Genomic DNA, 27,874 nt, shown 5'->3' with positions numbered 1-27,874 from the left:
TAGATTCATAAGATCTGTTAGACTCTTGCTCGGAGCAGAGCTATCAACAGTGGTTTCCTTTATTAAAAATGTTATTTCTCTTGAGCCCTTTATTATTCCACTGAGATGATATAAGTGTGCATCAAGAGCCACATGCAAATTCCACTGAAATAACCAGGAGTCACATAGGAGCAGTCCTTGGCAGATTTCACCCCGGGGGCTTAAGCTATATCACTAACTGATGTATGCATTTCAAAAGCTTACATAAATTGTCTTTTTCTATGTGCATATCACTGTGTTTTCACCCAGACTAATTCTGTCATAGTTTCCATAGCGACGCCTTTTCTGCAAAAAGTAAATGTGCTCGTCTGAGTCTTTTGTCTATCTTGGAGACTAGTGATTTGCATCCTTCTCTGCCATAGCTAATAGCTGTATCCCACTATTTAAACAAGATCTAGGGAACTAGTGATGAGGCCACCAGTAAGATGGGATATTAGTATTGCCAAACCTCCCTCCTGGTTGCTCTGCATTCCCTACCTTATGCTTGCTTCCTCTGTGTCTCTCCCTTCTGCTTTCCCAGCCTCTCTTAGTACCATTGGTTGATGTGCTCTGATGTCAAGGTGGGCCATGTTAGCGTGGCCGCTGTTCTAATGTCACAGAGAGGCTGTCCAGACAGCCAATATAAGTGTTTGGTAGTCATTGGGGATGGTAGGATATGCATTCTTTGGTGTCTCAGTGCTTGAAGCAAAATTACACTTGCCTCCATTTGTGACTGTATGCTACACACTTCTGAATAACACATTGAGGATGCAAATAAGTTTATTGGTCTTGAAACATCTTGACAGAAAGAGACATGCAATGCTTGCCACTTATAAGTAGCATAAGTAACTTAGCAAGGTGGGATAATGAAGTAAGCCCTGTGGAGCAGAAAGGAAATGCTAACTCAATACTGGGAACGTTTTCATATTTTGTCCTTTTATTCACAGTGCAGCAAAGACCAAGAGATGACGCACTGATGGAGCTGGCTATGAATGACTATGATTTCCATTCAGGGGAGAAGCTGCATCTGTTAGATGTGGAAATCCAGGAGGCGTTTCTCTGTTTCATGGCCTCTATCCTAAAAGGTTACAGGTCATATCTAAGACCCATTACCCAAGCACCTTCTGAAACAGCAACAGATGCAAGTTCCCTATTTGAGCTGCAAGGTAAAGGAGCAGACTGTTATACCTTCTTCCAGTTTGTAGATTGGTTTAAATGACTGGCAAGGGGAAAGCTGTAAAGGGATTGCATCCAACTAAGTTTTACTCAGAGTAGACCCATTGAAAGTAACACTTAGTTGAATTGCAGGTGTTTAAACAGGTTGGATGGCCTTCTGTCACAGATTCTTTAGCTGTGATTCCTGCATTGTAGAGGGTTGGACTAGATGATCCTTCCAGCCCCATAATTCTATGACTCTGTGAATACATACCTGTCTGTTTTAGGCGCAGGCAGTATTTCAGTATCTTCCTGCAGTTCATTTAACATCCCTTGGAATTCCTGCCATGGTTTCACCTGGGCTCAAGTACTTAAGCTTGAGGCTAAATTCAGTGTCTAGTTTTTGGAGGTTTTTCAACATGACATTCAGACTTTGAGTTTCTTGCACTTTTGTGGCTCCTGATGATGGTAGCGGGGACCCCATATGGAATGTTTATTTAATTTCCTTTTCTTAGTGGAGTATATGTTCTTTGCTTTCCCTGCCAACCACGTTTATAACATCAAATGTTGGGTTTTTGTTTTAACTTTATAGGATTCTTAAAAAGCCGTGACCGTTCACATCAGAAGTTTTACACTATGATGACCAAGACACAAATGTTCATTCGCTTCATTGAAGAATGCTCCTTTGTCAGTGATAAAGATGCAAGTCTTGCATTTTTTGATGACTGTGTAAATAAAGTAAGTGTGGCTGGCATACTTCTCCATTGAACCATGTCTGACAACACACACTCTGCTAACATAGGATTTGGCAACTCTAGGTGATTTAGAGTGGCTCTCATGGCCCCACACTGCCCACTGTTGCTGATGGGAGTTGTTGATCAGCAGCCTTTGGAGAGCACGATGTTGACAAAGACTGATCTAATTGGCTCTGATATCAAAGATTTTATTAAATCCGTCAGTGTCCATATAGTTGACATCTTCACAGCTGACACTCAGTCTGGCACTAATGTGCCCCTAAAATTTCTGAAAACTGCAAAACGTTCTGAAGATGGTGGCTTTTGTTTTTTCGCAGGTGTACCCTTGACTTAATTGTTGCAACATAAAGTGCATGTCACACACCTGAGAGAAATTCAGCAACTATGGAAATTGGCCATTTCTTTCCTGCCATATGCTAGAAAGATGGCCAGCTCAAGTGCCATTTTATTGATTACAGACAATTCTGCTGCAAGAAGGGGGGGGGGAGCTCCTCGGCAGTAGACAGCCTTCCCTGACATAGGATCCTGTGAGGAAATTGGCTTTTTACAAAGGGAGCAGTGGTTTTGCTATGCAGAGCAAGGAAACAGGACTAGCTTGGTTAAGTATGTTCATTGTGTGTCATGCCAATGTATTTATTACATAAACACACATTCACACTGAAACATGCTTAACCAAGCTAGTCCTGTCTCCTTGTTCTACATATAGCATAAAATGAGCAGCTGAAAAATATCACTTTTTGTGAGAAGCTGACTGCTGGAATCACTTTCAAGATAAACAAGGCATGACAATATTCTATGAAAGGGATATGACTTGAGACCAACAAACCTTTGAAAGCAGTATGCGGAAAACAACGCTCTCATCTTTATACTGAATTGCTAAATTTCTTCAAAGGAAGTCCAAGATGCAGCCTTTTTCTTTCCTTTTTCTTTTTTAAAAGAGATTGGAGACCGAAGGTGGAGGAATTGCAAATAATGACAGTAAAACACAGGAAACATTATCTAAATGTTTCATAAAAATTTCATTCCACTTGATTGTAAAAACCCTAATGTTACTGTATCATTGGCAACAGTTTTTTCTACACACCATTGTATGAACAATACCCTGCTTCCAAAATGTGAACATATGTTGTACTTGAGATAAAATACATTTTAAAACTATTTTATGCAGGTAGATATGGATAGGACGGGTGACACGCGGCTTATAGAACTGGATGAATCATACAAGAGTGAGCACACGGTTTTCATAACTCCCCCAGAGATCCCCCACCTTCCCAATGGAGAAGAGGTTCCATCACAGTACAGGTAACCCTTTGGAATGTGGCAAGAATCCAGGCAAAATGCTGGTCCCTAAGTTGTGCTGGCTGCAAAGTATTTTATGTGTCAAACCTGCTGTACCAGTAGAGGGTAATAGCTGTACCTGGCCTAAACAATATATATATATATATATATATATATATATATATATATATCACCCACCATCCACTCCCCAGATTGAAAACCAGACCTTTGCTTATTTTGACAACCACCAATTGGTGGTTGGTGGGTTTGTTTGTTTATTTTGGTCATCCTGAAAGTCCTTTTTTAAAAAATCCAGCAATCTGATTTTCTCTTTCAAATGAGTTTGCAGGTCAGTATTGATTTTTATGGGCTTCTGCTCTTTCTTTGTTCGTTAGAAACTAAATAAGCTTTTCAGATGTTCATGGCATAAATGCAGTCAATACTAATGAAGTTGTCACTCTAATTGAATAGCACACTAAAAAAAATTAAAATCCTTACTTAAATACTCAGCCTTAAGTGAGTATATAGATCTCTGCTCAGGAAAGAGTTTTCCTGAAGGGTCATACAGAGAAGAGGGGGCCCAGGTTAACCTGTCATTTAGTCCATTTGTCATGGCAATTTCATAGTTTGGTGGCAGAGCACATGCTTTGTGTGCAGAAGGTTCTATCTCCAAGGACCAGGCAACACATGACTGGAAAGATCCTTCTCTGCCTAAGACACACACACACCCCAGAGACCCAGAGCCAGTAAGAGTAATGACTATAGCCCAGACTCAGTACCAGGCCACTTTGTAAGTCCCTCCATTCATCCCTCCTCATCTCTTTGTTGTCTCAATTATGAAGATGGACAGCAATTGTCAGAGGGCCAAATTTGGTCAGTTACTAAACCATTATATGCTGATTCTGCTCAGTAAATAAATGCTTGAAGGATGTCTTTTTCTTTCTGCCTCCCCCCACCCCCCAGCCAGGGTTTTTACTTGAAAAAACAAAGTAAGTACAGCAAGCTTGTGTGTTCTCTATTGAATTTTTTACTCCTATAGTAGAACTGTAGCCCATGAAAATATCAGTTGTACTCAGAAGGAACCCAAAGTAGCATCATGGCTCAAAGCCCTCTTTATGGTGTTGGGGCATAAGTAAATAAAATAAGATGGCGTCTCCCTTCTTTTTCAGTTATAGTGGATTTCCTGTGCTGCAGCAAGATCTGTTTGAGCGGCCTAAGGCACTCCTGACAATACAGAACAGCAGATTGTCTTCAAAAGCCAGCAGTCCCAACAGCCCGTTGCCAATGTTCAGGAGAACAAAACAGGTACTTAGTAAGCATGCGGCACCCTTTGGTGTTCTGTGTATCCTGGTTTCACTGTTTCTCCCAAGGAGTTTGCTGCAGTGCTTTTTACAGTCTCTTCAAGCTTGGGGCGAGTTACAGCAAATTGCTGCTGGTTGCCATGGACAGTTGAGAGAGCGCAGTTAATTCATTCATTCCCATTTATTAAATTTGTACACTCCCATTCATCCATAGATCTCAGGGTGGTTCACAACATAAAATTACAATATAAAACACATAACAAAAGTTATGTGGTTTGGAACAGGCTGCAGCAAGAGTTATTGAATACCTACACATAGTTCAGTGTATAATTTACCTAAAAGAAATGCATTCCAGTATAGTATTAAATGTGAAAGAACATTTTTTTTTATTTTTACGGTAATGTTACTTTACTTTTTAGATCAGCCTTTATTAGCCTTGGGAGGCAGGGACAGGGTCTCCAGATGCTGCTGGAACACAACTCCCATCATCCTTGACTGCTGGTCCTGCTGGCTAGGGACAATGGCAGTTGTAGTCCAACATCATATTGGGATACCCACCCACTCTGATGTTGGGCTGAGGTTCGGCTTGTGGGCTTCCCAGAGGTATCTGGTTGACCACTGTAAGAACAGGACAAGATGGGCCTTTGGCCTGCTCCATCTGGGCTGGGTCACATATGTAACAAGCTTGTGCCCTTTGGGACTTTGAACTAGATTATCTCTTAAACAGCAGCTTCCCCATACTTCCTCGTAAGCTGCTTTTGAGAAAAACTCAGGAAATTTAAAGAGCAAGTGTGGTGTTTGCCTCCTAGGATGGGTCAAGGAAAGGGTTAAAATGGGTGTGATGTGATTGGCCAGTGAGAATGCAAGGGGGTAGTAAAAGATAGAGTGGGAGGTTTTGAAAGTCAGTTGGGAGTTGGGAGTTGAGGTTTTGTCAGTTGGGAGTTGCATTCTCACTGGCCAATCACATCACACCCATTTTAACCTTTTCCTTGACCCATCCTAGGAGGCAAATGCCACAGCAAGCTAAAGTGCTTTGTAAACTGTTTCCATTGAAGAGTTAAAGAGGCAGACATCCCAGCAACACCACTATAATGAAAATAAGTGCAGGCATTGTGTAAAATTGGGTATGTTATGGGATGTATTCTCATAGCAATGGGCTTTTGAAAAGAAAAAGAAGTAAAAGGAGTGGCAGCCTTGTGGCAATCCAGAAATGCACATTTGTGTGTTATACGGGAATAATTTATTCCAGCTTTTGGGTGCTCTATAAACCTCTGCTTGTCAATGATATGAACTTAGTTTGAGTGCCTCTACTGAATTGTAACGAGGATCTCAGCCTCCCTAGGGACTCCATGCTATAATTTAATCTCACATTTCCTTTTTCTTTCCCTCTGCTATCCACAGCAGCTGTTGCACAGAAGTGCTTGTGGGTAGAATTAGGCATAATAAACCACTTTTAAAACAACATTTCCTTCACAGTTTGTATCTTTTTTTCATAGTAAGTTTTCTCAGATAACCTTCCTCTGTCCTTCTGAACAATGTTTTTCCATTTTCTTTTGCTCCTCACCTTCCTTGCTGGTTTTATTTAGTCACTATTACTAGCAGCGAACCACAGTTATGGTATTTGAAGCATTTGTCAATCTATTAATTAATTATTTTTTAACTGTCTAGTCTTGTTTTAAATTGCTTTGAACTGTTTTCATCTATTTTATGTGTACTGTAAATCACATTGAGATAGTAGTTTGGAAGGTGGCTACTAAATTATATGCAGTATTAGAAACAAACCAAAATTCTGGTATTTGGGGGACTTAATCCATCAATTTGTTGGTGAATAACCCATTAATAATTTTCAATCACCTTGGCCCAGGGCAGGTTACAACATTTTAAAATACAATTACAAAAAACACCACCACAAAAAAAACCTAATAAAAAGTATCAAAATTCATACAATGCTTATATTAGATTTAGAATTCCAATCTTTCTGCGTTAGGAATCCTCAAGGCTGCTTTCTAAAAAGAGTTTCTTTTCCCATCTCACGGGATTCATCCAATAAGACACCCTCTCATACCGTTTTCAAGTCCCAACTATTGAGCAGAAGTGTGCTTTCAAAATGGCGGGAAGGACAAGGCTGGCCTCTGTTAGAAACTGGGCATTTAGTGTCCCCAGTCCCATGCTGTGGAACACTCTTCCAGCAGTGATTCGGCAGGCATCCCCTCTTTTCAGTTTCTGGCATCTAAAACTAGCCTGTGAAACTGGCCTTTAAAAACATTTTGATTAGCCTGTCCTTTTAATGATTATTCTGTACTGTTTGTAGGTTGTTGTACTGTTTGTAAAGTTTTATTTTATACATATATTGCTATACACTCTTTGTAGTGTTTTACGAGATGACAGTATATAAATAAATAAGAACTGTAGAGTTAGACATGAAGCAGATAATCACGGGCTTCTTCCTTGTATGGGAGGCATCTCCTTTGTTATTGGTGTCTGCAGTCTGCTGGAAGCAGGTTTAATATCTAATTTGGATAGTTAAGTCACTTAACCTTGTTTGCCTCTTGTTCTTGTGAGCACTGTTTGGCATGTAAAAATACAGTGATATGCCCAACTCATGCTTTAACTAATGAAAATTCTTTTGAGCACCTGCTGGTTGTACAGCAAGGGTAATGACCGAGTTATCCCAGTAATTATTTTTCTACTGTGCTGCTCTTGTTCAACATTCAGATAACGACACCTCGACTTCTATTATCTATCTCTCTATCTGTCTTGTGGTTTGAGCGACCATTTAAGGAGCTTATTTTCCCCTCTAATGCACTCCACGTTCTGTTGCATTTCAGATGAATATGTATGTTCTATTGCGGTGATGCTGGCATGCTGTCACCCTCAAATGATTTCACTAGATAATAGTTTGCATTTCAAACAAATTAAGTGTATTAGTCATCCTTGTGTCTCCTCAGTTATGAACTAGAAACACCAGTTTTCTGATTTTAGAAATGAAGCAACAGTGGAATTAATGAGGGTGTCAGAGCTCACCAGCCAGGCATAGCCTTTGCTGAATTAGGCCACCAAATCCTGCACATCAGGAGATAAGCAGGCTGCAGAAGCCAAAGTAAAACATAGTACTGAACACCTTCCAGGAAACCCACAAATTTGGTGAGCGATTGAGCCAGCATAGGCCAATAATAGCTTGTCTTCAGTCTGAAGACTAAGATGTAGAAGAACCAGACCAGAGTTGAGGGCCAGGCTTGATGAAACACAGAAGATCCGTGGCTCGATTATTTGACATAATTTTTTTAGAGAAAAATATTAGCCACCACAGACTGATGATTTGATTGGCATATCAGTGGTGGCTCCACTTTTTGGAATGCTCTCCCCCGGTAGGCACACTTGGCACCATCATTGTCTGTTTTTAGGTGCCAGGCCAAAATTTTCTTGTTCTCCTACGCTTTTGGATCTAAATTTTCTGCTTATCATTTAGTCAAGCGGGGCCGAGTTGGATTTGCTCTTTTAAATAAATTAATGTTGGTTTTCTTATTTTTATGCTTGTTTTTGATATTTTTTATAAGTGGCTTTAAGTTCCCTTTTCTGAAAAAAGTGAGTAATAAATATAAACCCACTTCTCTAGCACTATAGTCCTGATCCAATTTGCACTCACCTCCCCCTAGCAGCTGAATTTAAGCTTAGAAGAAAACACTGGGAGACCTGATCACAGATCCCTTGTGTATCATCTAATTTGGCCCTGAGGTTCTCTGTGACCACGTGAAAAGCTGCTAGTTGTTTGTATTGCCAGACAACCACTGAGTCTCGCAGACCAATTGAATTTGTTCCACAAGTCAGTGGCCTCCAGCGAAGAATGTGCAGCAGTCGATAGTTGCAGAGCTGTTACTGAAATAATTCAAGTGAGGATCTGCCTCATGCTTATCTCCCTTCTGTGGATGTGAAGAGGATTTAAAAAGTGTAACATACCTAAAACACAATATTTTCAATGTGTCTTTGCAGGAAATCAAGTCGGCCCACAAGATAGCCAAGAGGTATTCCTCCATCCCTCAGATGTGGTCTAGGTGCTTGCTACGCCACTGCTATGGCCTCTGGTTTATTTGCCTTCCTGCCTATGTCAAGGTGTGCCATTCCAAAGTGAGGGCTTTGAGGACGGCCTATGATGTGCTGCGGAAAATGCACTCGAAAAAGATTGATCCACCTGACGAGGTAAATTGCCTACGTCCAGTACCTGGTGTGGAAACTGGAGCTTTGATTCAGGAGCTGTGTTAGGGAGTTCTGGAGCTGGTGACTTGATGAGTTCGAAAGGGACAGAAAGATGATTTATAGTCACCGCCAGTATTTCCTCTTCCTGGACCTCTGCTGGGTTATTGCTTGCAGCTTGCCTCCCAAGTAGATTCCTCATAATACAGCTGTCTGGCAGTGAAACAGGTGCTTCTCTAGCAACTCTGAACTTTCTCTTGAATCTGGTGCCACCTTTGCTTCCAAGACCTGTGGGATGGTGGGGGAGAGTTGGGGATGAAGGAAAGGCTCAGAATGGGGTTGGAGGGGTTCTTGTGGGAGCCCAGGAATTCCTAATATGGGTCTCTTCTGGCCACCTCTGCAATGCTGCAAGTTCCTCCAGGTTTTGAGGGTTCTCTATGAGGCCCCAAGCCTTTCCTTTGAAGAGGTCTCTCCAGTGTCTAGGTTAGATGGGATCCTGACATAAATGGATGTCCTTTCTGAAATATGATGATGGCCCTAAATTGACAAGTTTCTTGAGAATGAATTTGTATTGTGCTTTTATTATTTTTTGTTAGCAGCTGCCCAGAGTCGCTGGGGCAACCCAGTCAGATGGGCGGCATATAAATAATGCATTATTATTATTATTATTATTATTATTATTATTATTTTATCTGACAAGGAGAATATTGTTTTTTCCCCCAGGTATGCTACCGGGTGTTGATGCAGTTATGTGGACAATATGGCCAGCCTGTGCTAGCAGTGAGAGTCCTTTTTGAAATGAAAAAAGCTGGAGTTGACCCCAATGCCATTACATATGGTTATTATAATAAGGTAAATATTTGTTAATTATTTGAAAGCCTTGCATTTTAGTACTGGAAGAATAATTCTTTGTAAAGATAATGATCAACTGGCCAATGTCTGATTTCAGCAAACTATAGTATATGCAGTGCTTTTTTTCTGGGGGGACGCAGGGGTACGCTTACCTCTAAACATTTTGTGAATCTAAGTTTGGCCTCATTGAGGGGCAGTATTTCAATATGAGAAGGACAATGAGAGTACCCCTAAACATTTTTTTAGAAAAAAAAGTGCTGAGTATATGTATGCATGACTACAGACATGGTTAGGATTTTTATCCATCTGTTCTCTGTTTTTAACACAGTTCTCAGAGTGGTTTAACAATCAAAATGTCTCTTCCCAGTAAACTTTGAAAATAGTAGCTCCATGAGGGAAATAGAGGTCACCTAATAATTCTCAGCATTCTTAACAAACTATGGTTTCCAGAATTCTTAGGAGAAAGCTGTGACTGTTTAAAGTGACACAATACTGATTTAAATGTATAGTGCAGGTGGTCTTGCCCAGAATGAGACCAGGGAAACCTAGGTTTCAGAATCCTATTTAGCCATGACATTTTTGGAACAGGTTGATCACTGGATTGCTTTAATATAGAATGGGATAACTGAAAGTGCACTACTCCAAGATCCTTAGGTTGTGTGATTTAAATAATCTCCTTTACTGTTATTACAGGCTGTTTTGGAAAGTACTTGGCCGTCAAGCAATCGAAGTGGCTATTTTCTGTGGACGAAGATAAGAAACGTTGTCTTAGGAATAGCTCAGTTTAAAAGAGTTCTAAGGAAGCAACCTGCAAATGGCATCCACAAAGTTCTTTCTGGTAGGAGTTTTTATGCGTCTTTTGGTTTGTAGCTCTGCAAATGTAACTTCTCTCAATAGGTAGAAATGCCCAGTTTTCAAAATCGGTCTTAATTTATGCAGCATATTCTATTCAGTGTTGTAATTGCTGTACAGTGGTACCTCGGGTTAAGAACTTAATTCTTTCCGGAGGTCTGTTCTTAACCTGAAACTGTTCTTAACCTGAGACACCACTTTAGCAAATGGGGCCTCCCGCTGCCACCAGAGCACGATTTCTGTTCTCATCCTGAAGCAAAGTTCTTAACCCAAGGCACTATTTCTGGGTTAGCAGAGTCTGTAACCTGAAGCGTCTGTAACCCAAGGTACCACTGTAATGGATGACACAAAGACCAGGGATGTCTTATCCATACTAACATGAATGATAGGGCTTCAGCTATGTAGCACATTCTGCTGCGTGTACCTCTTGAAAATATGATGAGCTACATGACACAATGAGGAAGAGACACTGATGGAAGAGGAATGGTCAGAATCCTGGGTCTCTCTGGAAAAACTGGGGGGGGGGAATATTTAAAGAATTATCGCATTGCTATCTTACTCCTCAAAATATTAGACATATAGGAAGCTGCATTGGTCCATTGAGGTCAGCACTAATCACACAGACCAGTAGCAACTCTCCATGGTTTCAGACACGGAATATTCTCAGCTCTGCTTGGAGATGGCGCAGGAGACCAAACCCAGGATCTTCAGCGTGCAAAGTAGATCCTCAACCACTGAACCATGCCTCTTCCCTGTACAAGTCACAGTGGTCCATAATACATAAATTCTAGACTGACATTTTGGCAGAGATTAAGTTACTGGCTGTCGTCTAGATTCATCTGGTAAGATAGTCTTACTCAGTGATTGAGTCCGCCCCCCCACCCCAAGCACTGGCCTTATTGAATTTCATAATTCAGAGGGGTAAAAATCCCTTTTCTCACAAACAGCTTTGTACATCCTTCCTAACTGCAGCCAGACAGGCACTGGAACCAAGGGTCTTCTTTCTAATAATCAGTGTCATGCAAAAAATACAGGCAGTCTCTAAAAGCAGAACAGCCCTATTAACTGAGGACAGGCTTTAGTCACCAAAAAGTCCCCCAAATTTCTGGAATTGTTCTACTGCTGAGTTTCCTCAGTCAAACAAATGGTCACTTTTACAAACAATGTCACCTTTATATGTATTTCATCGCAACAGCATCCCATTATTCCCTTTCTGCTTGGCATTCTTTTTAAAGTAAAAAATGTATTGTTAATTTTTTATCCTTTTTATTATGATAGGGGAACATTCAGATCTGTTATACAGGCTATCGAAAGCAGCAGCTAAACAAGGGAAAGCCACTGCTCAGAGGAATGGTGAGCAAAAGGAAGAGAAGAAAGAGAGTGACTCTAGTTCTTGTAAGTATCAAATATTGATACTTGTCATGTTGCCTGAATTCTGTTCTTTTGGGGTTGTGTTGATTCCAACTTTTATGCACTGCCTCTCTTTTGAATATCCCTTTACTGTTGTATTTCTGTGCCATGTTGCGTCATAGACTACCAGCAGCTTGGGAGAACTGTTGAAGCAGCTCCACCTTTTGGTGTCGGTATTTTTAATTGTTAGCCCCCTTGAGTGCCTTGGTTTATCAATGCACTAAAATGCAATACATAAAATTTTAATGAATACCTTCCACAAGCACTGCTGGGCAAATGCAAAGACAAGGAAGAGAGTCAATAAGAAAGAGTTTTCTTTCTTCACCATTATTCTCTCAGCCCTTTTTATTATTGGCTGAATGCTCACTGGAGCAAATGCATATGATGTAAAACTATAACAACCTCTATGGTTTCATAAAGTGAATTTATGCACATTTGAATTTAAGAGGTTTGAAAAGATGGTTATGCCTACAGGGGATTTTAATCCATTATGAGTCTTAAAACAGACATGAAAAACTTGGATTCTTGCCTCTGGTGAAAAGTACAGATTCCGCGTGCTTCTGGGAAGAGCGTAAAGACTTTGTAACTCAGTTACATAATGGATCAAAGAACCTAGATTTTTACAGGAATGTGTGTGCGTGCGCACATTTCTAAATCAATGTTAAATTGTGTGGTGGTGCTGCTTATTATTATTAGTAGTTGTAGTTGTAGTAGTAGTAGTAGTAGTAGTAGTAGTATTAAAATTTATACCCAGCACTTTCCTCCAAAGGAGCCCAGGGCAGCAAATATAACAGTGCAAAAGCAATGCAATTAAAACTTCTAAATCCAGTTAAGATCAACCTCTAACAACAGTTCAGAACTCCTAAAAGCTATCACCTCCTCTGACTAATAATTTCAGGGTTGCCACAGCCCAGGATTTTCAGCCATCCAATGCCTGGGTAAACAGGAATGTTTTAGAATTTCTCCTAAAAGTTAATAGTAAGGGAGATTGAAGCACCTCTCTAGGGAGGGCCTTCCACAGATGGGAAAGCCCCACTGAGATGGCACTGTCACACTTCACTGCCAACTGGGAAATCCCCTTGGCACTGTTTTGCTACTTGAGTTCAATGCCACTTTGGGTGTTAATACTAATACCTTGAATTGGGCCAAATAGCTCATTGACAGCCAGTGTTGTGTCTTAAGTACCTGTGACACCTAGTCCCATTAGGTTGCCCCACTTATTAACCTAGCAGCTGCATTCTGTATTAGCTGCAGCCTCAGGACTATCTTCAAGGGCAGCCTCACATAGATCACATTACAGTAGTCCAAGTGGGAGGCCACCAGAGTATGGGTAACTGAGGCTATCCCAGTCCAGGAATGACTGTAGTTGGAGAACCAGTCTAAGCTGGGAATAAGCGCATAAGCAATATCGCCTCCTGCCCCTGCCTTCCTCCCTGCACTATAGGGCAATCACTTGTCATGTGTACTTACTGCTAAGAGATTCTGCTGCTCAGGTTTCAGCTGCCATGTTCCCTTGTTGATAATGCACCATGCTAGCATCTGCACACATGCACAGTATCATATGGAAACATGTAATATATGTAAACCAGCCTGCCCTGCAAGCAGTAAAGAAGTGTGAGGGAGTCTGCATGGCATGCTAGTTTGACTTTTGAATACCTAACAACATGGGCAAATGGCTTATGGTTAATGCACATATTTTTTTAGAATTTACTAAGAGCAAGCTCAAATCTTAACAAGTGATATATGTCTATTGTCTGTGTATACAGTATCTGAAGTAGAAAGTGGAAAGGGAAGTGGTGACTGCCTTCCTTCATTAAATTATCAAAATTCGAATAGAGCTAAGCCTGTATCAAGGATTGTTCGCCTGAATGATAAAATTGGCAAAGTAGCAGATACGGCAGGAGAGATCGGCAGAGGTAAGCTGGTGCAGTTGATTCTTACGAATTGATGGTTTTGAATCATTTATTTTCTGTGAGACAACAATCCCATTGCATGCATTCATTCATAAGAGGGCTAGATATTTTTTTCCCCAGGACTGTTAACAGGATTCCCTATTAATATGGTCCCCATATTAATAAGGGTCCCCATCCTATCATAAAACATGTTAGAGATGTCTGTTTTATGGCAATTTCTGCACTGCTTTGCTTTGTGACTAAAGTAACCCCACTTCCCTGAATTTGTTTGTGTTCCCCCCTCACAGAAAGCTCTGCAGGATTGTTATTCTCTTGTTTTGAGGATATCAACAAAACAAGAGTTACTAAAGTTGAAAGCTTAAGAAATAGGCACTTAAATGCAGCTGAATTGGATCAGAAACGGATAGTTTGGAGAAACAGGAACCGTAATCTGAGTGGAGATGCTTTGATAGAACTCATGAAAAACCATATTAACCAGGAGGCAAGTCCAGAACAAATTGTTGAAAAACTAGGAGTGGATGCAAAAATTCTTTCCAAAGTGTTTGAGAAGAGAAAAAGGCCTAACACTCTCAACATCAGACAGTCTTCCTTGGGATCCAGTAAGAGAGGTAACTTGGAGAAAGAATCCAGTGATGAGGATGCTCCCTATGAGGACCGTTTTGTGGACAAAACAGAGTCTCCTGTCATATTTGATTTGGAAGATTTGGATAATGAACCTTTCTCAGTGAAGACTGTGAAGCTGTTACATAAAAGGCCAAAAAGGATTCAGCGAGCCATCAGCTTTCCAGTAAAGCTCGTTGAGAAAACTGGTGTTGAGATGGGATTTGATCCACTTTCCTTGCTGGCTGCTGAGACAGAACAACAGAAAGAGGAAGAGGATGACGATGAGGACAGAAGTGCCTCAACCCCTTCTGCAAGGCGAGATTTAGCTGAAGAAATAGAAATGTATATGAACAATATGAGCAGCCCCTTAACAAGCCGTACACCAAGCATAGATTTGCAAAAAGCCTACAGTGACAAGAACACCAACAAAAAGAGTCCAACGTTGGCTCAGCCATGCCGGAGATCTAGCCTTCCTCCAAACTCACCCAGACCGGCGAGCCTTACCAAATCCAAAAGCTACCACATAAAAAATGAAGAAAGGGGAAGGGACAGACTTTGGTCCTCTCCAGTATTTTCTCCTCATAGTCTGTCCAGGGGACAATCTCAGGATACAGCTGGCTCAGTAGCTCTTGCCTCTCCAACTGCGTTCAACTTGGATACACTGCTAACACCTACCTTTGACGTTCTAAAGACCAGCATGTTTTCTGCAGGGAAAGGGGTTGCTGAGAAGGCCAGCAAGTGGTACTCAAGGTTTACTACGTATGCGGCATCAGCAAAGGTAAGCATCTTAAAACATTGCTGGGTGCGAGGGGAGCCAAAATAGCTCTTGTAGTACAGCAGTTCTCAAACTGTGGTGTACAGCTCCTTTGTGCAGTGCAGGTGTGTGAGAAACTTTCCCTGTCACTGAAGATGATAAAAATGTTTTCAGCAAAGATTTTTGTATGCATACAAATCCTGTGATTTGAGAGCCAGGTGTATGTAAATCACGCTGAGACTGACAGACCTGGCTTTCCTCTGGGAGACTCCAAGAGGAAAGAAAATAATAGTTATGTCAAACACAGAGAAGGAAAATGGTTGCAAAATAAATAGATAGGGCTCTCTGTCTTCTTGCACTGTAGGGACAAGTAAATTGTTGTTGATCAAATTTTTCATCCTGAAAAAGGAAAAGAATTTTGCTCTCTACCAGCCAATAAATTTTGGAATGTGATGAGACATTGAAAGTGGCATCTGTATGATAACTATTGCAGGAGATATTCAGTCTTCATTTGTTAACTATATACATGAGTCAGGTTGCTTGGCACTCAGATTTTCACTACCAGTTAATAGAAGTCAACTTGGATGTTCAAAGCAGTTATTCTAGAAGAAGATCCAGCTTGGTTCTGTTGGTATTGATGGTGGTGTTTCTTCCAGATACTTTCTATGAGACCTTTAAGCACAGAAAACATTCCTATTCTTGTTTTCAGGATCAAAACTCAGACCGAGCAAGCATTTCATCCCTTGGGGCCCTTGATTCAGAAACTGCCTCCCTGACTGATGAGGACATCTGCAATGATCTTGAAAGCAACTCCTCTCCTCAAGAGAACGCCTCCTCTGTGTTAAAGGGAATTGGCTTGAGTAGGACAAGTCTTGAAAGTTCAGCTTCGAATAGTGGCACATCGAAGCGTTTTTCTCAGTCCGGTAAGAGTTCTCCTTAAATTTCTCAAATTTCCTTTCTTACCCTATTTATTTTATTTTAGTTATTTAGTAACAGGTGTATGGGGTATTAGGGGAGGGGTAGTACCTCTGGTGAGGGACACGTTATGCTCCTTCTGGGGTAGTTTGTCCAAATTTGGTTCCTACCCAGCACTCAGCTGTCACCTGCAGCTCCTAGAAGCTGGCAGCATGTGACAGCGACCACACCCCAGGAATGGCTTCGACTGGCCAGCTAAACCAGGTGAGGGTAGCCAATGGGTCTCATACCCTCAGTGGGTTAGGGACTTCCCCTGCATACAAAGACAGGCTCTGGCAGATTGGGTGGATGAGACCAATAGTGGGTCCAACGGTCAAGAAGGCAGTTTCTGCACATGCTGTGGGGGGAAGTGAGGGAAAGATGGGGCTCATTAACCTGGAAAGGCGGCCATTCTAAGAGAAGGAAAAATCTGATCCTAAACCTCTGCTTCTTTATGGGATAACTTTTGGAGAAGAAAACGCTAAGGAGTAAACCCTACATAGATCCGGAGTGGAGTCCCTAAGATGGTTGGGTGGCGCCTTGTACGCCTCCTTCCGGCAACTAGTTCAGCCAAGCTGGTGCCAAACGTATTGCTCTGCTTTCCTTTGGACTACATCAGTGAGGCGGAGAGCGGGGTCTTGCCATCTGGGCAGTCCAGGACCTCGGTACACGCTGTCCAGGGTTGCGCCATGTGGAGCTCACTTCGGTGCTGCTAATGCAGCGGTTTGATTTCGTCCCTGGAGATGCACTCCATTGTCTCTTGAGAGAGACAGATGTCAACAACAGTTATTTAGAATTGTGTACTGCTTTATGTCATGCAGGCCTCAAAGCATTTCCCATTAAAAATACACATCGCAAAAAACAAAATCAATAAAATCTCGTAAAATTCAAAACATATAATAACAGTTTAATTCTATTTAACAACAGCACAAGATAGTGGTAGGGAGAGAGAAAATTAAACTTATCCACAAAAAGCTACTCAAGATTTCCCCTGGCTATTACTTGCACAGTAACAACAGCAGTGTACTCATGCAACTAATGTCACATCATGTCTAATTTGCAATAACTTTTATTGTCTCTCTGTGGATGACTACCTCTCCTGTCATTCTCTTCTCTTCTGCTTTTTGTTAGTAATATTCCAAGTTCTAAGAGAGTGTTTCTGTTTTTATTATTTATTTTTATTTATAAAAGTACTTATATACCTCTATTCATAAAAAAATGACAGCTGTTTACAACAATTGTACTTTCCATGACAATGTAGGACCATCGTGGGTCAGTCTAACATTTCCTTCTGCAGTAACAAGTATCTATTTGCCTTTTAGGCTCTCTTTCAAAGTTTCCTTTGCCTGGCAGATCAGAGCTGGTATCATCTTGCAGTACAAGCAGCACCAGCGTGTTCCAGAATTACGCATTGGAGGTATAGCATTTCCCCTTTTTAAACCGCTTGTGTTCTACACTAGCAAAAAGGTGTGGAGGAGGTATCCAGATAACAGGTTGTCTCCTCCTTCTGGCTAGAAACAGACAAGGTACCGTGGGACCCAGATCTTTTGTTCTACATCTGATTTCCTGAGACTCCTGCCTCATCAAAGAGCTCTCTGCTCTATCCCCACTCATCTTTACTTTACATTTCCCTGCTTAAGTTAGTGTTAGTTCTGATGAAAAGGATGGTTCATATACTTCATAGTTTGCCCTGGGGAATGGCCATCACTTTAGGGCAGTTTCTAAAATCTAGGTGACCCTTCAGTTCAGAAATGTAGCTTTCTAATATTAATGGAAGATTTTCTGCCAGTTACTGCTAAGGGGACCTTCATTACTCTTTCAAATGAACCTTCAAAAGCCTCATTACTATCCAAATGAGCAATCGTTGATACCCACTGATAAGCTATTGATAGAAGAAGCCAGCAAATCAATCTAAAATGTATTTGTCAGCTCTAAAAATAGAGTGATTCAGCTGCTAATTTGTTGACACTGCAGTGCAGCAAAATCCTCCTAGCTGCTTTTTCTTCCATTGAGGCAACTAATTAAATTTTCGTGACAGGGAGGGGTGTCCTCAAGGGGATCGGCTGAATGTTGGAGAACTCCGTATTGCGCTCTATAAAAGGTCAGGACTAGATAATTAAATCTCAAAGGGTTTAAAACAGGTGGGGAACCTACAGCCCACAGGCCAGATCTGGCCTGCTGCTTGGTTTCATCTGGCCCACGGGCAAATATTTAGGAGATTTAAAAACCCTATATACAAATTGGTTCTTCCTCTTTTTCCTTCCATACAGTGGTACCTCAGGTTAAGTACTTAATTCGTTCCGGAGGTCCGTTCTTAACCTGAAACTGTTCTTAACCTGAAGCACCACTTTAGCTAATGGGGCCTCCCGCTGCCACTGCGCCGCTGGAGCCCGATTTCTGTTCTTACCCTGAAGCACTATTTCTAGGTTAGCAGAATATGTAACCTGAAGCGTATGTAACCCGAGGTACCACTGTATCTTGGTTTGGTATCTGTTATTTAGCATTGATAAGGGTGAGGGAGAGGGAATGAGAGTGAGCAGCGGGTGTTTTATTGACTGATGTGACATCACATACACAACGCTTGCACAGAGCCCAGCTGTTCCTCATCTCCCACCCTCACTTTGACCTACTTCCTTCCTTTGTGCTGGTAGAGACAGAACACTCTATCTGGGTCTACATGTGCCTATGGGGTGTGTGTGTGTGTGTGTGTGTGTGTGTGTGTGTGAGAGAGAGAGAGAGAGAGAGAGAGAGAGAGAGAGAGAGAGAGAGAAATGGTACATGCAAGTGAATGGTTGGTGTTATTCTTCCTTTCAAGAATGAACCAAACCAATAGAGAAGGGAAGTTCCACACTCCTTTTCACCTTCACACTTCACTGTCTGCCGTGACAGTGGTTCCTGGAGAATATTCCTGAGCCTGGCATATGACCTGCCTAAGAGGCTGCCTGAGCAGCAGCAATCCCTACACTACCATCAGCACCTTGTTCAGATCTTCGCAGCACCTCACCTTGTCAAACAAGTCTTGCGTACCTAGCTGAATTGTTAGCATCCTTTACAGGAAATGTGGTGATGATGGTGGTGTTCAGGGGCAGCCGAACATGGTGTAAAATGGTGTGAGGCTCAGTTAGCAGCCATACATTGTAGAGATGGGCCTGTGGCTCTTGTGGGGTGTGGAATTCCAACATCTCCCCCCCTCCACTGTGAACTTTTTCTTGGGGTCTCTTATGGAGTTTCTGCCCAGGAGCCCCAGACTGAAAGACTCCCCAAAAAGTCTCTGTATGCTGAGAGGTCAAGCAGGGTCGGTTTTGTTTTGTTTTTTAATTAACAGAGAATCAGGCTGTGTTGCTACTTGTGGTTCCATTATGCAGCCAGCTGAAGAGAATGCAGCCCAACATTCTTTGCTTTGAATTAACAAGCCGTGAGAGAGAAAAAAACATCCTGCCTGTCCAATTGAAGTCCCCAGAGGCAAACTGAATTTGGCTCACAGCATGCAAAGAGGTGTCTTTGCCCTCACTTCTCTGCTCATTCCTTCCCCCCCCCCCCCGCCCTTGGGCCAAAGGCCCTTGCAAGGCAGAAGCTTCCACATCCCTGGCTTAAAACAAGGTCACTAACAGAAAGAGGATATGCTGATGGTGGATTAGGTTGCTGATCTCCAAGTACCTTGAATTGAACATCTTCGTGCCTTGGTGGATTCATGTGTTGAAACTGAACTGCTGGCTGTTGTTTTTTTAGGCCTGCAATCTTTAATTAGCTTAATTAGTAGATTAGACAACTGACGTTTTAATTGGTTTAATTGGTATGAGGGCAGTTTTTGCTCAGGAAGACTGGGAGTTGAGAGCACATTTACTTATTTGCTCAGCCCCTTTTAGTTCCAGCCTGTAAATGTAAGGTCAGATGACAAAGAAATGGTTGAAGTTGCCTTGCAAACAAGTCCACAAGCAAGCATTTTTGTTAGCCAGCCTGCCAGTTAAGCTATAAGACTGCAGTTCTGTGCACGCTTAACTTAGAAATCAGCCACACTGAATTCAGATTTGCTTTCCAAAAAAACACATCTGGAATTGGACTGTTTTCATCTCCAAAACCTGAAAAACAGTGAAAATTTTACTTGATGTTTCACTGTAACCTATCAGAATGCAACATATTCAAACCCTGTGTACATCTGCATACATGATACATTATTTATTTTCAACTTCAATGAATGAATCTAAAATACCAAAACAAGTTTAATATTTACAAGCATTTCCTCCTGTATTTTAAGATTTCCTTTGGTGGTCAATTTGAAATGGGAATCTCCAGCCCCCCTGAAGTTTTCAGCCAGAGAATAGGATGCATAGCTGAGAGGCGCTTTCAGCCCAGCTCTAGGTTTTATGAATTCAGTTGGGTTTCTATTGCAGTTTGGTATGACTTGGGATTTCTCTTGTACTGGGGGCAAAAGCCGCACTGAGGGCTTTAATGAAATGCTTTCTGCAGGTCCTCATCTCAAGCTGTTCACGATGCCATACCTGTGACTGTCTTGTACATGATGAAGAAATCATGGCCGGCTGGACAGCAGATGATTCCAACCTTAACACCACATGCCCTTTCTGTGGAAACCAATTCTTGCCTTCCCTGAACATCGAAATCAGAGATCTACGGGGTCCTGGAAGGTAACTGATTATTTGCCATTGGATTCTTGCTTGCAGTATTTCCAAATGTGCGTTGTTTAAAAATCGTCTAATTGCAACATATTTCTTTTGTTCTTTTTATAGATATTTCCTGAAATCCAGTCCATCTTCAGAGAACATGCAGCTTCCATCATCTTTTTTCAACCAGGCAGCAAAGTCTTGCATCTCTGATCCCACATCAGGATTTTCAGCATCTCTAATACCTGCTCAGGATGACTTGCATTCAAATAGGTAAAATCATCACATTTTGACTCAGTCAAAGAAAAAACAACAACATGCCTGTGGGCATTTAATAATACTTTAATAAATGCTCACAGGCAAGTCATGGTTGCCCACTCCATCCTGACTGCTCAAAGTGGGTAAGAGGATGCTGACTTCAATGGTCCTTGGCCCGATTTAGCGATAAAAATAAAAACCATAAAGCAACATCAGAAAAGCAACAGTCTACCCAAAATACCCATTAGAAAGCCACAGTAAAATCAGCATGAATCATTATGCTAATTTTTATTAATAATCAACAGTGGCACTGTAATAATCTATGCCCATCAGTTAGATAAATTTTAGAAAATGCAGGGGAAATGGGGAGGAGGTTGTCATGAAATGGCTCAGATACATGAATAAGAAAAACTGTGTGTTCTGGCTTAGTGGTTAGACTGAAGTCTTATTTTCTGCCCACCTAAGAACTGGTTAGCAGTATGGCATATTTATCAGACAGCAGGCAAGCAACTTTATTGAAGGATGGATTCTATGTGCAGTGTGTTAGAACAGCAAATAACAGGACAGTGTTTGACCTTACCTTTTCTTTTTATTGTAGAGTTGGGGGGGGGAGAGGTAGATGTTGATTTTTTAAATGTGTGGTTTTAGGTAAAATTAAAAAATACAAATACAAATATTCTTTTGTTGGTAACAGATCCAAAGAGCCTGATAGCACCTGTGCCAGAAGCATTCAGATCCCTCCAAGAAGGCAAAATACTGCTGGGACTGAGCACACCAGTCATGCCTTGTCTCGAAGCATGAGTACCTTCAGTCCTCTGGAGGTGGAGGAAACAGAGCATCACAAGCACAGTCACATTGTTCCCACTGGGAGCTTGCCTACCACATTGCAGGGGACAGCTGTGAGTACTTAGGTCTTCTTTCTTGCCTTCCTAACTGGGATATTCAGAGCAATCAAAGATTCTGCAAAGCACAATTGCTTTTACCATGTTGGTGCTAATTGTCCTGCTTAAAAATTACCAAAGGGGGAATAATTGACCAATGATACAATCCCAGAAGTGTCACACAGAGTTAAACTATGAAGCTTGGTCCCACAAGAGGCAGTAATAGTCACCAATTTGAATGGCTTAGACAAATTCGTGGAGGATAAGGCTATCCAATGGCTACTAGCCACCATGTTCTCCCTCCACTTTTGGAGGCAGTATGTCTCTGAATACCAGTTGCTGAGAATCACAAGTGGAAAGAGCACTGTTGCACTTGGGTCCTGTTTGTGGGCTTCCCTTTGGGACTTTTGGTTGACTACTGGGAGAACATGATACTGGACTTAAAAGGGCATTTAGTCTGATCTGGCAGCCAGGCTCTTATGTTTTAATGATAATAAATCAATAGTCAAACAACAGCGGATGTTAGGAGCATAGGAAGCTCAATATTGTCTGCACTGACCAGCATTAGCTCTCCAGAGTTTCAGATTGGGATTTTTGCCCAGCCCTACCAGAAGATGCTAGGGATTTAACCTGGGAACTTCCTGCACGTAAAGCAGTTGCTCTTAACACTGAGCCATGGCCCTTCCCCAAATTAAAGCCCATCGGAGAATAAAAGGCTAGGAAAATGAAAAAGTCTTCTCCTAGCACCTAAAGGACATCACACTGATGGCCAGGATAAGTTCTCAAGGGAGTTGTGACTGAGAAGGCTGCCTCTTCTTCCCCACTTTAGTAGCTCCTGAAGAAGAACCTCTAAAATAGAGCTTAGCTAAAATGAGACCCAATGTGGGGTAGTGGTTAGAGTGTCAGCCTAGAACCTAGGAGACCAGGGTTCAAATCCCCACACATCCATGAAGCTCATTGGGTGACTTTAGGCCAGTCACAGTCTCTCAGCCTAACCTACCTCACAGGATTGCTGTGAGGCTAAAATGGGTAGGGTGGAGTTGGAGAGGACCATGTATGTCACTTTGAGCTCCTCAGAGAAAAGATGAAATAAATACAAAAAAGTTTCTTTTTATTTCTTTATATATCCAATAGGATCCTTTGGGGTTGGAGTGGCGTTTGCAGAGTCCAGAGCCCATAACTGTCCCATACCTGAGTCCTCTTGTTGTATGGAAGGAGCTTGAAAGTTTATTAGAAAACGAAGGGGATCATGTGATAACAGTGCCAGACTTTGTGGACCACCATCCCATTGTGTTCTGGAATCTAGTGTGGTATTTTCGACGCCTGGACTTACCCAGTAACTTACCAGGATTAATACTGTCCTCTGAGCATTGCAATAAGAATTCAAAGGTATGAAAAAATGGCTGTACATTTGTTTTAAGGGCTTGACAAATTATTATAAACCTTGTGCCTTCTGACTGCAGCTCTTCTCTGCTCCTACAGCTTCCCACCCCAGGGATTTTGGGACTGTGCATGCATGTGTTTTGGGGCGGGGAGAGAGAGAACTACCAATCTGTTTTAGACCTGTATTGAACGAGTTCTGAGATTGCTTCTGATTCTAGAGAGCCTGTTGATATCCTCATAATGAAAGCATGCTGGCTAGATCTCTGAAATTGAAGCCTGAGCAGTATTCTGCTCACCCTTGCAGAATGCTTCAAGAATGGAAAATAAGTGCATGTCTAGTCTCTGGACCAGACTAGCTGAGATGCCAGTAGCCAGTGCAGGGGACTGGCAGAGATGTAAATAGTAGGTGCCAGGGGACTGTACATAGTTTTTTGTTTTTCATTTTACCCCTCCTCCACTGTGTTTCAAATCGGGATCGAAGAGTCTGCTCCTTGCACTGGGGGGAAAAGTTCAATTTGTGACAATGGCACAGGAACAGGGGGCCATTCCAAATCCATACCACTGCAGGGAACAAAGAGCGAAAAATCACATTACACCTTCCTTCACAGGCTAGGGTCTCAATCCTGTTTACTTTTTTGCCTTTTGCCACACCCACTTTCACCTCTGGCCAGGGTATTCATAACTCTTCAGTGGGGCCCTAGCAGAGAAGAAGCTTACAATGCGATAGCCGAAAGTCAGAATTGTTATCCTTTCCCACTGTGTGTGTGGCATCAAGGAAGTTTGAAGCTGTTCTGTAATTTCCTACTATTATGTTCAGTCTTGTCTTTTGTGTTGTTATTGCTCAGATTCCCAGGAATTGCATCTTAGAGGACAGCAAGTACGTTCTAATTCAGATGCTGTGGGACAACATGAAATTGCATAAGGATCCAGGGCAGCCTCTCTATATTCTGTGGAATGCACAGAGTAAGTGATGACCGGCATGCAGCCTGGAAGCTGTTGTGTGCTGTTTTTAGAACAAATTCTTCACTACGACCACCAGTAACTTAAGCTGATAAGCAATGGGGATTTTGATTGTGCTAATCTGTTTGTCTTGCAGGTCAAAACCAAACACTTGTGTTTGAGAGTGAGTGTTACATTCTGTACTGTTCAGGTTGCTTTTTTATTTTGTTTGTTTTTTTAAAAAAATATTCCCCTTTTTAGTGTGTATGTGTGTATATTTTATACAGTAACTTTTTGGCTTACAGTGTACTGCCTTAGCACAAATTTATTTTCCAGCCTTTTTTCCATTCAATTGTTAAATTCCTATCCTTTTTTTTTTTTAAGATGAACCATTGGAGTTGTGTTGGTGATTTGCCTCGTAGGCAGAGGTGGCTGGTCCATTAAGACAAATGGAGACACTGTCCCATCACCCTCTGCCAGACCCAGCTAGCCTTCCCATCTACCTGCCTTATAGGTGGCTGTGGTCTAGGAGGTGGCTGTGGCTGCCAGCTTCCTCCTCCACCTTAGTCTCAGTGCTGTCATTGTGGAACTCTGCAGGGAAAAAGATGCAGGCTAAACTAGCATCTCTTGGCTCCACCTGTCATTGGTTCTGCGTCTCCTGCTTCTCTGCCTTCCTCCCCACCTGTCTCAATGGACACCAGCCACCACTACTTGCAGGGTCACCTGAGTAAAACCTTGCATTGGTCTCAATGCTTGTTTTTGAATTGGCTTTTAATACCCATTTGGTTGCAACTCTTATATGCTATTGGCCAGAACTTCCCTTTTATGGCTTGCTTTTTTGTGCTTTATTTTTGTACTCCCTTTATCCTGATTCTGTCTTTATATGACAAGTGTTGTTTTTTTGCAGAGCCAACTTAAAAGGTATCCTTGTTTTTACCTTTCAGCTGTTATTCCCCCTACCCCGTCACTCCTGCTTTTCATTTCCTTCTTAAATATTCCTTTTTATTCCTTCTCCCCAGCACAAAATTACCCAATGGTTCGCTTACTGCAGAACGATGACAGCTCATTTAACCAGGAGCTCTTAAGAAGCATGGTGAAGAGTATTAAGATGAATGATGTCTATGGGCCAATGAGCCAGATCCTAGAGAGACTGAACAAATGGCCACAGATAAAAAGGCAAAGGTAAATGAGCAGTTAAAAAGAAGCCTGTAGTATCATGTTGTAAGAGGAGGAAGTCATTCATCCCCTTGAGAGTATCAACGCTTTGATGTTCTGCATCTTGAAGAAGGATGCCTCTTGATAGGATGCCTTATGGGCTGTAACATCATTTTGTGCTATGTGTTTGATACCTGAATACTTCTTTAGAACAAACACTCTGCACTCTTTCTTGTAGAGGTGGTGGCAGTTATTATTTCACAGTGTTCACTGGAACGTAATCACCCACCCACCCACAAAAAAAGGCTTGCAGTATTTTTAAAAGAAAATGTTTTAAATGCATATCCAGTCCTGTGGGCTTTCCAGTGGTCTCCCACCCAAATCATGTCCATATCTGATAAGATTCAACAATGCTGCAGCTCCAGGTGATGCCAGACCAATTCACCGGACTCAACCTATGCCCTCAGTCCAAGCAGCCACAGTGCTCTGTGCTTGTGTGTATCCTATTTAGCAAAGCAGCAATGAGGATCACAAATGCACTATTAAACATCAAGGCTTTCTCACTCAGTGGAGGGTGGCAGTCAGAGTGGTTCATTCTTCTCATTTGTTATGGGGGAAGGGCCATAAAAATTATTCAGACAGGGACTCTCCCCCTCACATCCTGGCTGCTTCAAAGAGACAAGGTGTGTCAGAGCTTCTGCTCCACTTTCTTTGGATGTAGGTAGCTGGAATAGGAAGCAAGTTGGACCAGCTTTGCATTTTGATCATGCCTACTGCACTGTGCTCTCCTAAGTGGGTCACAATGCAAAACCACCATGGCTCACACAAAAATGTGGAAACATAGCAAAGTGGCGCCCTTCGCTCAACCCCAGAGGCAAAAACAGAACAAAGGGAAGCAATGTCAGGCATTACAAAACAGTGTTTATGTAGAGCCCAGGCAATTTTGGAGAAAAAATCTCTTTCTCAAGGGCACTGCAAAAGCATGTACTTAACGTGATTGCAGCTTCTGCAGATCACCTGACATAGATACAGGGTGAGTCCTTTAAAACAGGCCCCGTGGATACAGAGTACACATGTTCCACGGGGCCTCTTTTAAAAGACTCACCCTGTAGATAGATGGATAGATAGATAGATAGATAGATAGATAGATAGATAGAGGAGCAAGCTTGTTTATCAGGCTCTGGGAGTCTTCTCAAGAGCCTCCCAGAGCCTGTTAAGGCAGAGGGCTTAAAAATTATTTCCATGCCACAAAAATCCTTAACAGAAAGAGCTTTTAAACCCTCCACCCTGCTTACCAAGCTGTGGGAGACTCCCATGAGATCTCAGGCAGCCCCATTCTCAAAATCTTGGATGGCAGGGACAGTTCCCGGGCTTGTTCTGCCTTTGCGTGATTCTGCCTTTGCACGCAGTCTCTGGGAATGTAAACCTTGTGTCAATTGCAGTCCCACTATGTGGTATAAATAAGAAAAAGGGTACCGTATTTTTCGCCCTATAGGACACACCTTTTCCCCTCCAAAAATGAAGGGGAAATGTTTGTGTGTCCTATGGGGCGAATGCAGGCTTTCACTGAAGCCTGGAGAGCGAGAGGGGTCGGTGCGCACCGACCCCTCTCGCTCTCCAGGCTTCAGGAAGCTATCCCCCCAGCCCGGCAAGCTCCCAGAACGATGCCGAAACTGCGCGCAGCTTCGCCATCGCTCTGGTACCCGTTCTGGGGGCTGGGGTCGGGGGAAGCTCGGGCTTCCCCTGCCCCAGCCCTGCGCCTGGGGGGGGAATAATTTTTTTCCCCTTTATTCCCCCCCCCCCAATCTAGGTGCGTCCTATGGGCCAGTGCGTCCTATAGGGCGAAAAATACGGTAATTAGTACAAAGTAGAACAGCCTTCTCCAGCTTGGTGCCTCCCCCACCCCATATGTTTTGGAGTAGAGCTTTCATCTGGACCTAACCTCTATGCCCAGGTTGGCAAGGAGAGTAGGGTGCTGTGGCGATCACCCAGGGCCCCTGGACGTTTCACGGTCTATTGACCCTGTGCCACCACTGCGGTTGCTTTCTTCACTGCCACCACCCCGCTTCTCATGGGGACACATGGAGTCCAGACAGTTGTTAACATAAACAAATAATCAAGTTTATTTTTAAGTGCAGGAATAAGCGTATGGTTTCGGTTTATTTTTCTCTTGTCAGTTTCTTAAATCTTAGTTCCTAACTACTTCAAACTGAATTATTCCCAACTATCTATTTAACTCCCTAACAATTCCTCTCACTCTCTCACAATAACTCGACCAACCCACTGCCTATTCCACCCTCTTCCTTCACCAACACCCAAGCCTCAACTCCCAACTGACAAACCTCAACTCCCAACTGACAAACCTCAACTGACTTTTCAAAACCTCCCACTCTTTTACTCCCCCCTTGCATTCTCACTGGCCAATCACATCACACCCATTTTAACCCTTTCCTTGACCCATCCTAGGAGGCAAACGCCACAGGTGCAATCCAGTCTTCCAATCTCTTTTAACAGTGAGAACTCCCCTTCACCTCATGGTGTGTTTTCTAGACCTGGCAGGGCAATCATCATGACCCAGTTACAAATAATAATAACAATGCAAA

General features: G+C 42.3%; 2 protein-coding genes and 1 long non-coding RNA gene across 6 annotated transcripts in view; 1 reads left to right on the top strand and 2 right to left on the bottom strand.

Annotated features, from left to right (window-relative positions):
• LOC310749660 (tigger transposable element-derived protein 1-like) overlaps positions 1-10,745 on the bottom strand; it is a 462,962-nt gene extending 452,217 nt beyond the window's left edge. Inside the window, exon 1 of the mRNA XM_083586991.1 lies at positions 10,529-10,745. The gene's annotated coding sequence lies outside the window, so the exon portion shown is untranslated. The remainder of the gene's footprint in view (positions 1-10,528) is intronic.
• Positions 1-27,874, top strand: part of DENND4A (DENN domain containing 4A) — a 62,459-nt gene that overhangs the window by 28,346 nt on the left and 6,239 nt on the right. For all 4 annotated transcript variants that reach the window (XR_014541589.1, XR_014541590.1, XR_014541591.1 and 1 more), the window contains exons 12-29: positions 966-1,184; positions 1,766-1,911; positions 3,097-3,230; positions 4,376-4,511; positions 8,498-8,704; positions 9,422-9,550; positions 10,244-10,388; positions 11,681-11,797; positions 13,579-13,728; positions 14,013-15,106; positions 15,792-16,005; positions 17,359-17,453; positions 20,504-20,679; positions 20,782-20,928; positions 21,608-21,812; positions 22,929-23,183; positions 24,023-24,140; positions 25,136-25,298. Coding sequence is in view for 1 of the 4 variants with exons in the window: in XM_083586135.1 (XP_083442261.1) it covers positions 966-1,184; positions 1,766-1,911; positions 3,097-3,230; positions 4,376-4,511; positions 8,498-8,704; positions 9,422-9,550; positions 10,244-10,388; positions 11,681-11,797; positions 13,579-13,728; positions 14,013-15,106; positions 15,792-16,005; positions 17,359-17,453; positions 20,504-20,679; positions 20,782-20,928; positions 21,608-21,812; positions 22,929-23,183; positions 24,023-24,140; positions 25,136-25,298 (3,850 nt within the window). In the remaining 3 variants the exon portion in view is untranslated. The remainder of the gene's footprint in view (positions 1-965; positions 1,185-1,765; positions 1,912-3,096; positions 3,231-4,375; positions 4,512-8,497; positions 8,705-9,421; positions 9,551-10,243; positions 10,389-11,680; positions 11,798-13,578; positions 13,729-14,012; positions 15,107-15,791; positions 16,006-17,358; positions 17,454-20,503; positions 20,680-20,781; positions 20,929-21,607; positions 21,813-22,928; positions 23,184-24,022; positions 24,141-25,135; positions 25,299-27,874) is intronic.
• On the bottom strand, positions 19,807-27,634 carry LOC310749803. The gene is made up of 3 exons (XR_014541802.1): positions 27,614-27,634; positions 26,567-26,683; positions 19,807-20,115 (listed from the first exon to the last, which is right to left on the bottom strand). It is a non-coding gene; the product is annotated as an uncharacterized lncRNA (long non-coding RNA).

Source organism: Podarcis filfolensis (genome assembly GCF_964270895.1).
Source record: "Podarcis filfolensis genome assembly, chromosome: 14".
NCBI classification, from domain to species: Eukaryota; Metazoa; Chordata; class Lepidosauria; order Squamata; family Lacertidae; genus Podarcis; species Podarcis filfolensis.
The sequence above is the reverse complement of the archived record's forward strand: the minus strand, read 5'-3'. Positions and strand labels throughout refer to the sequence as shown.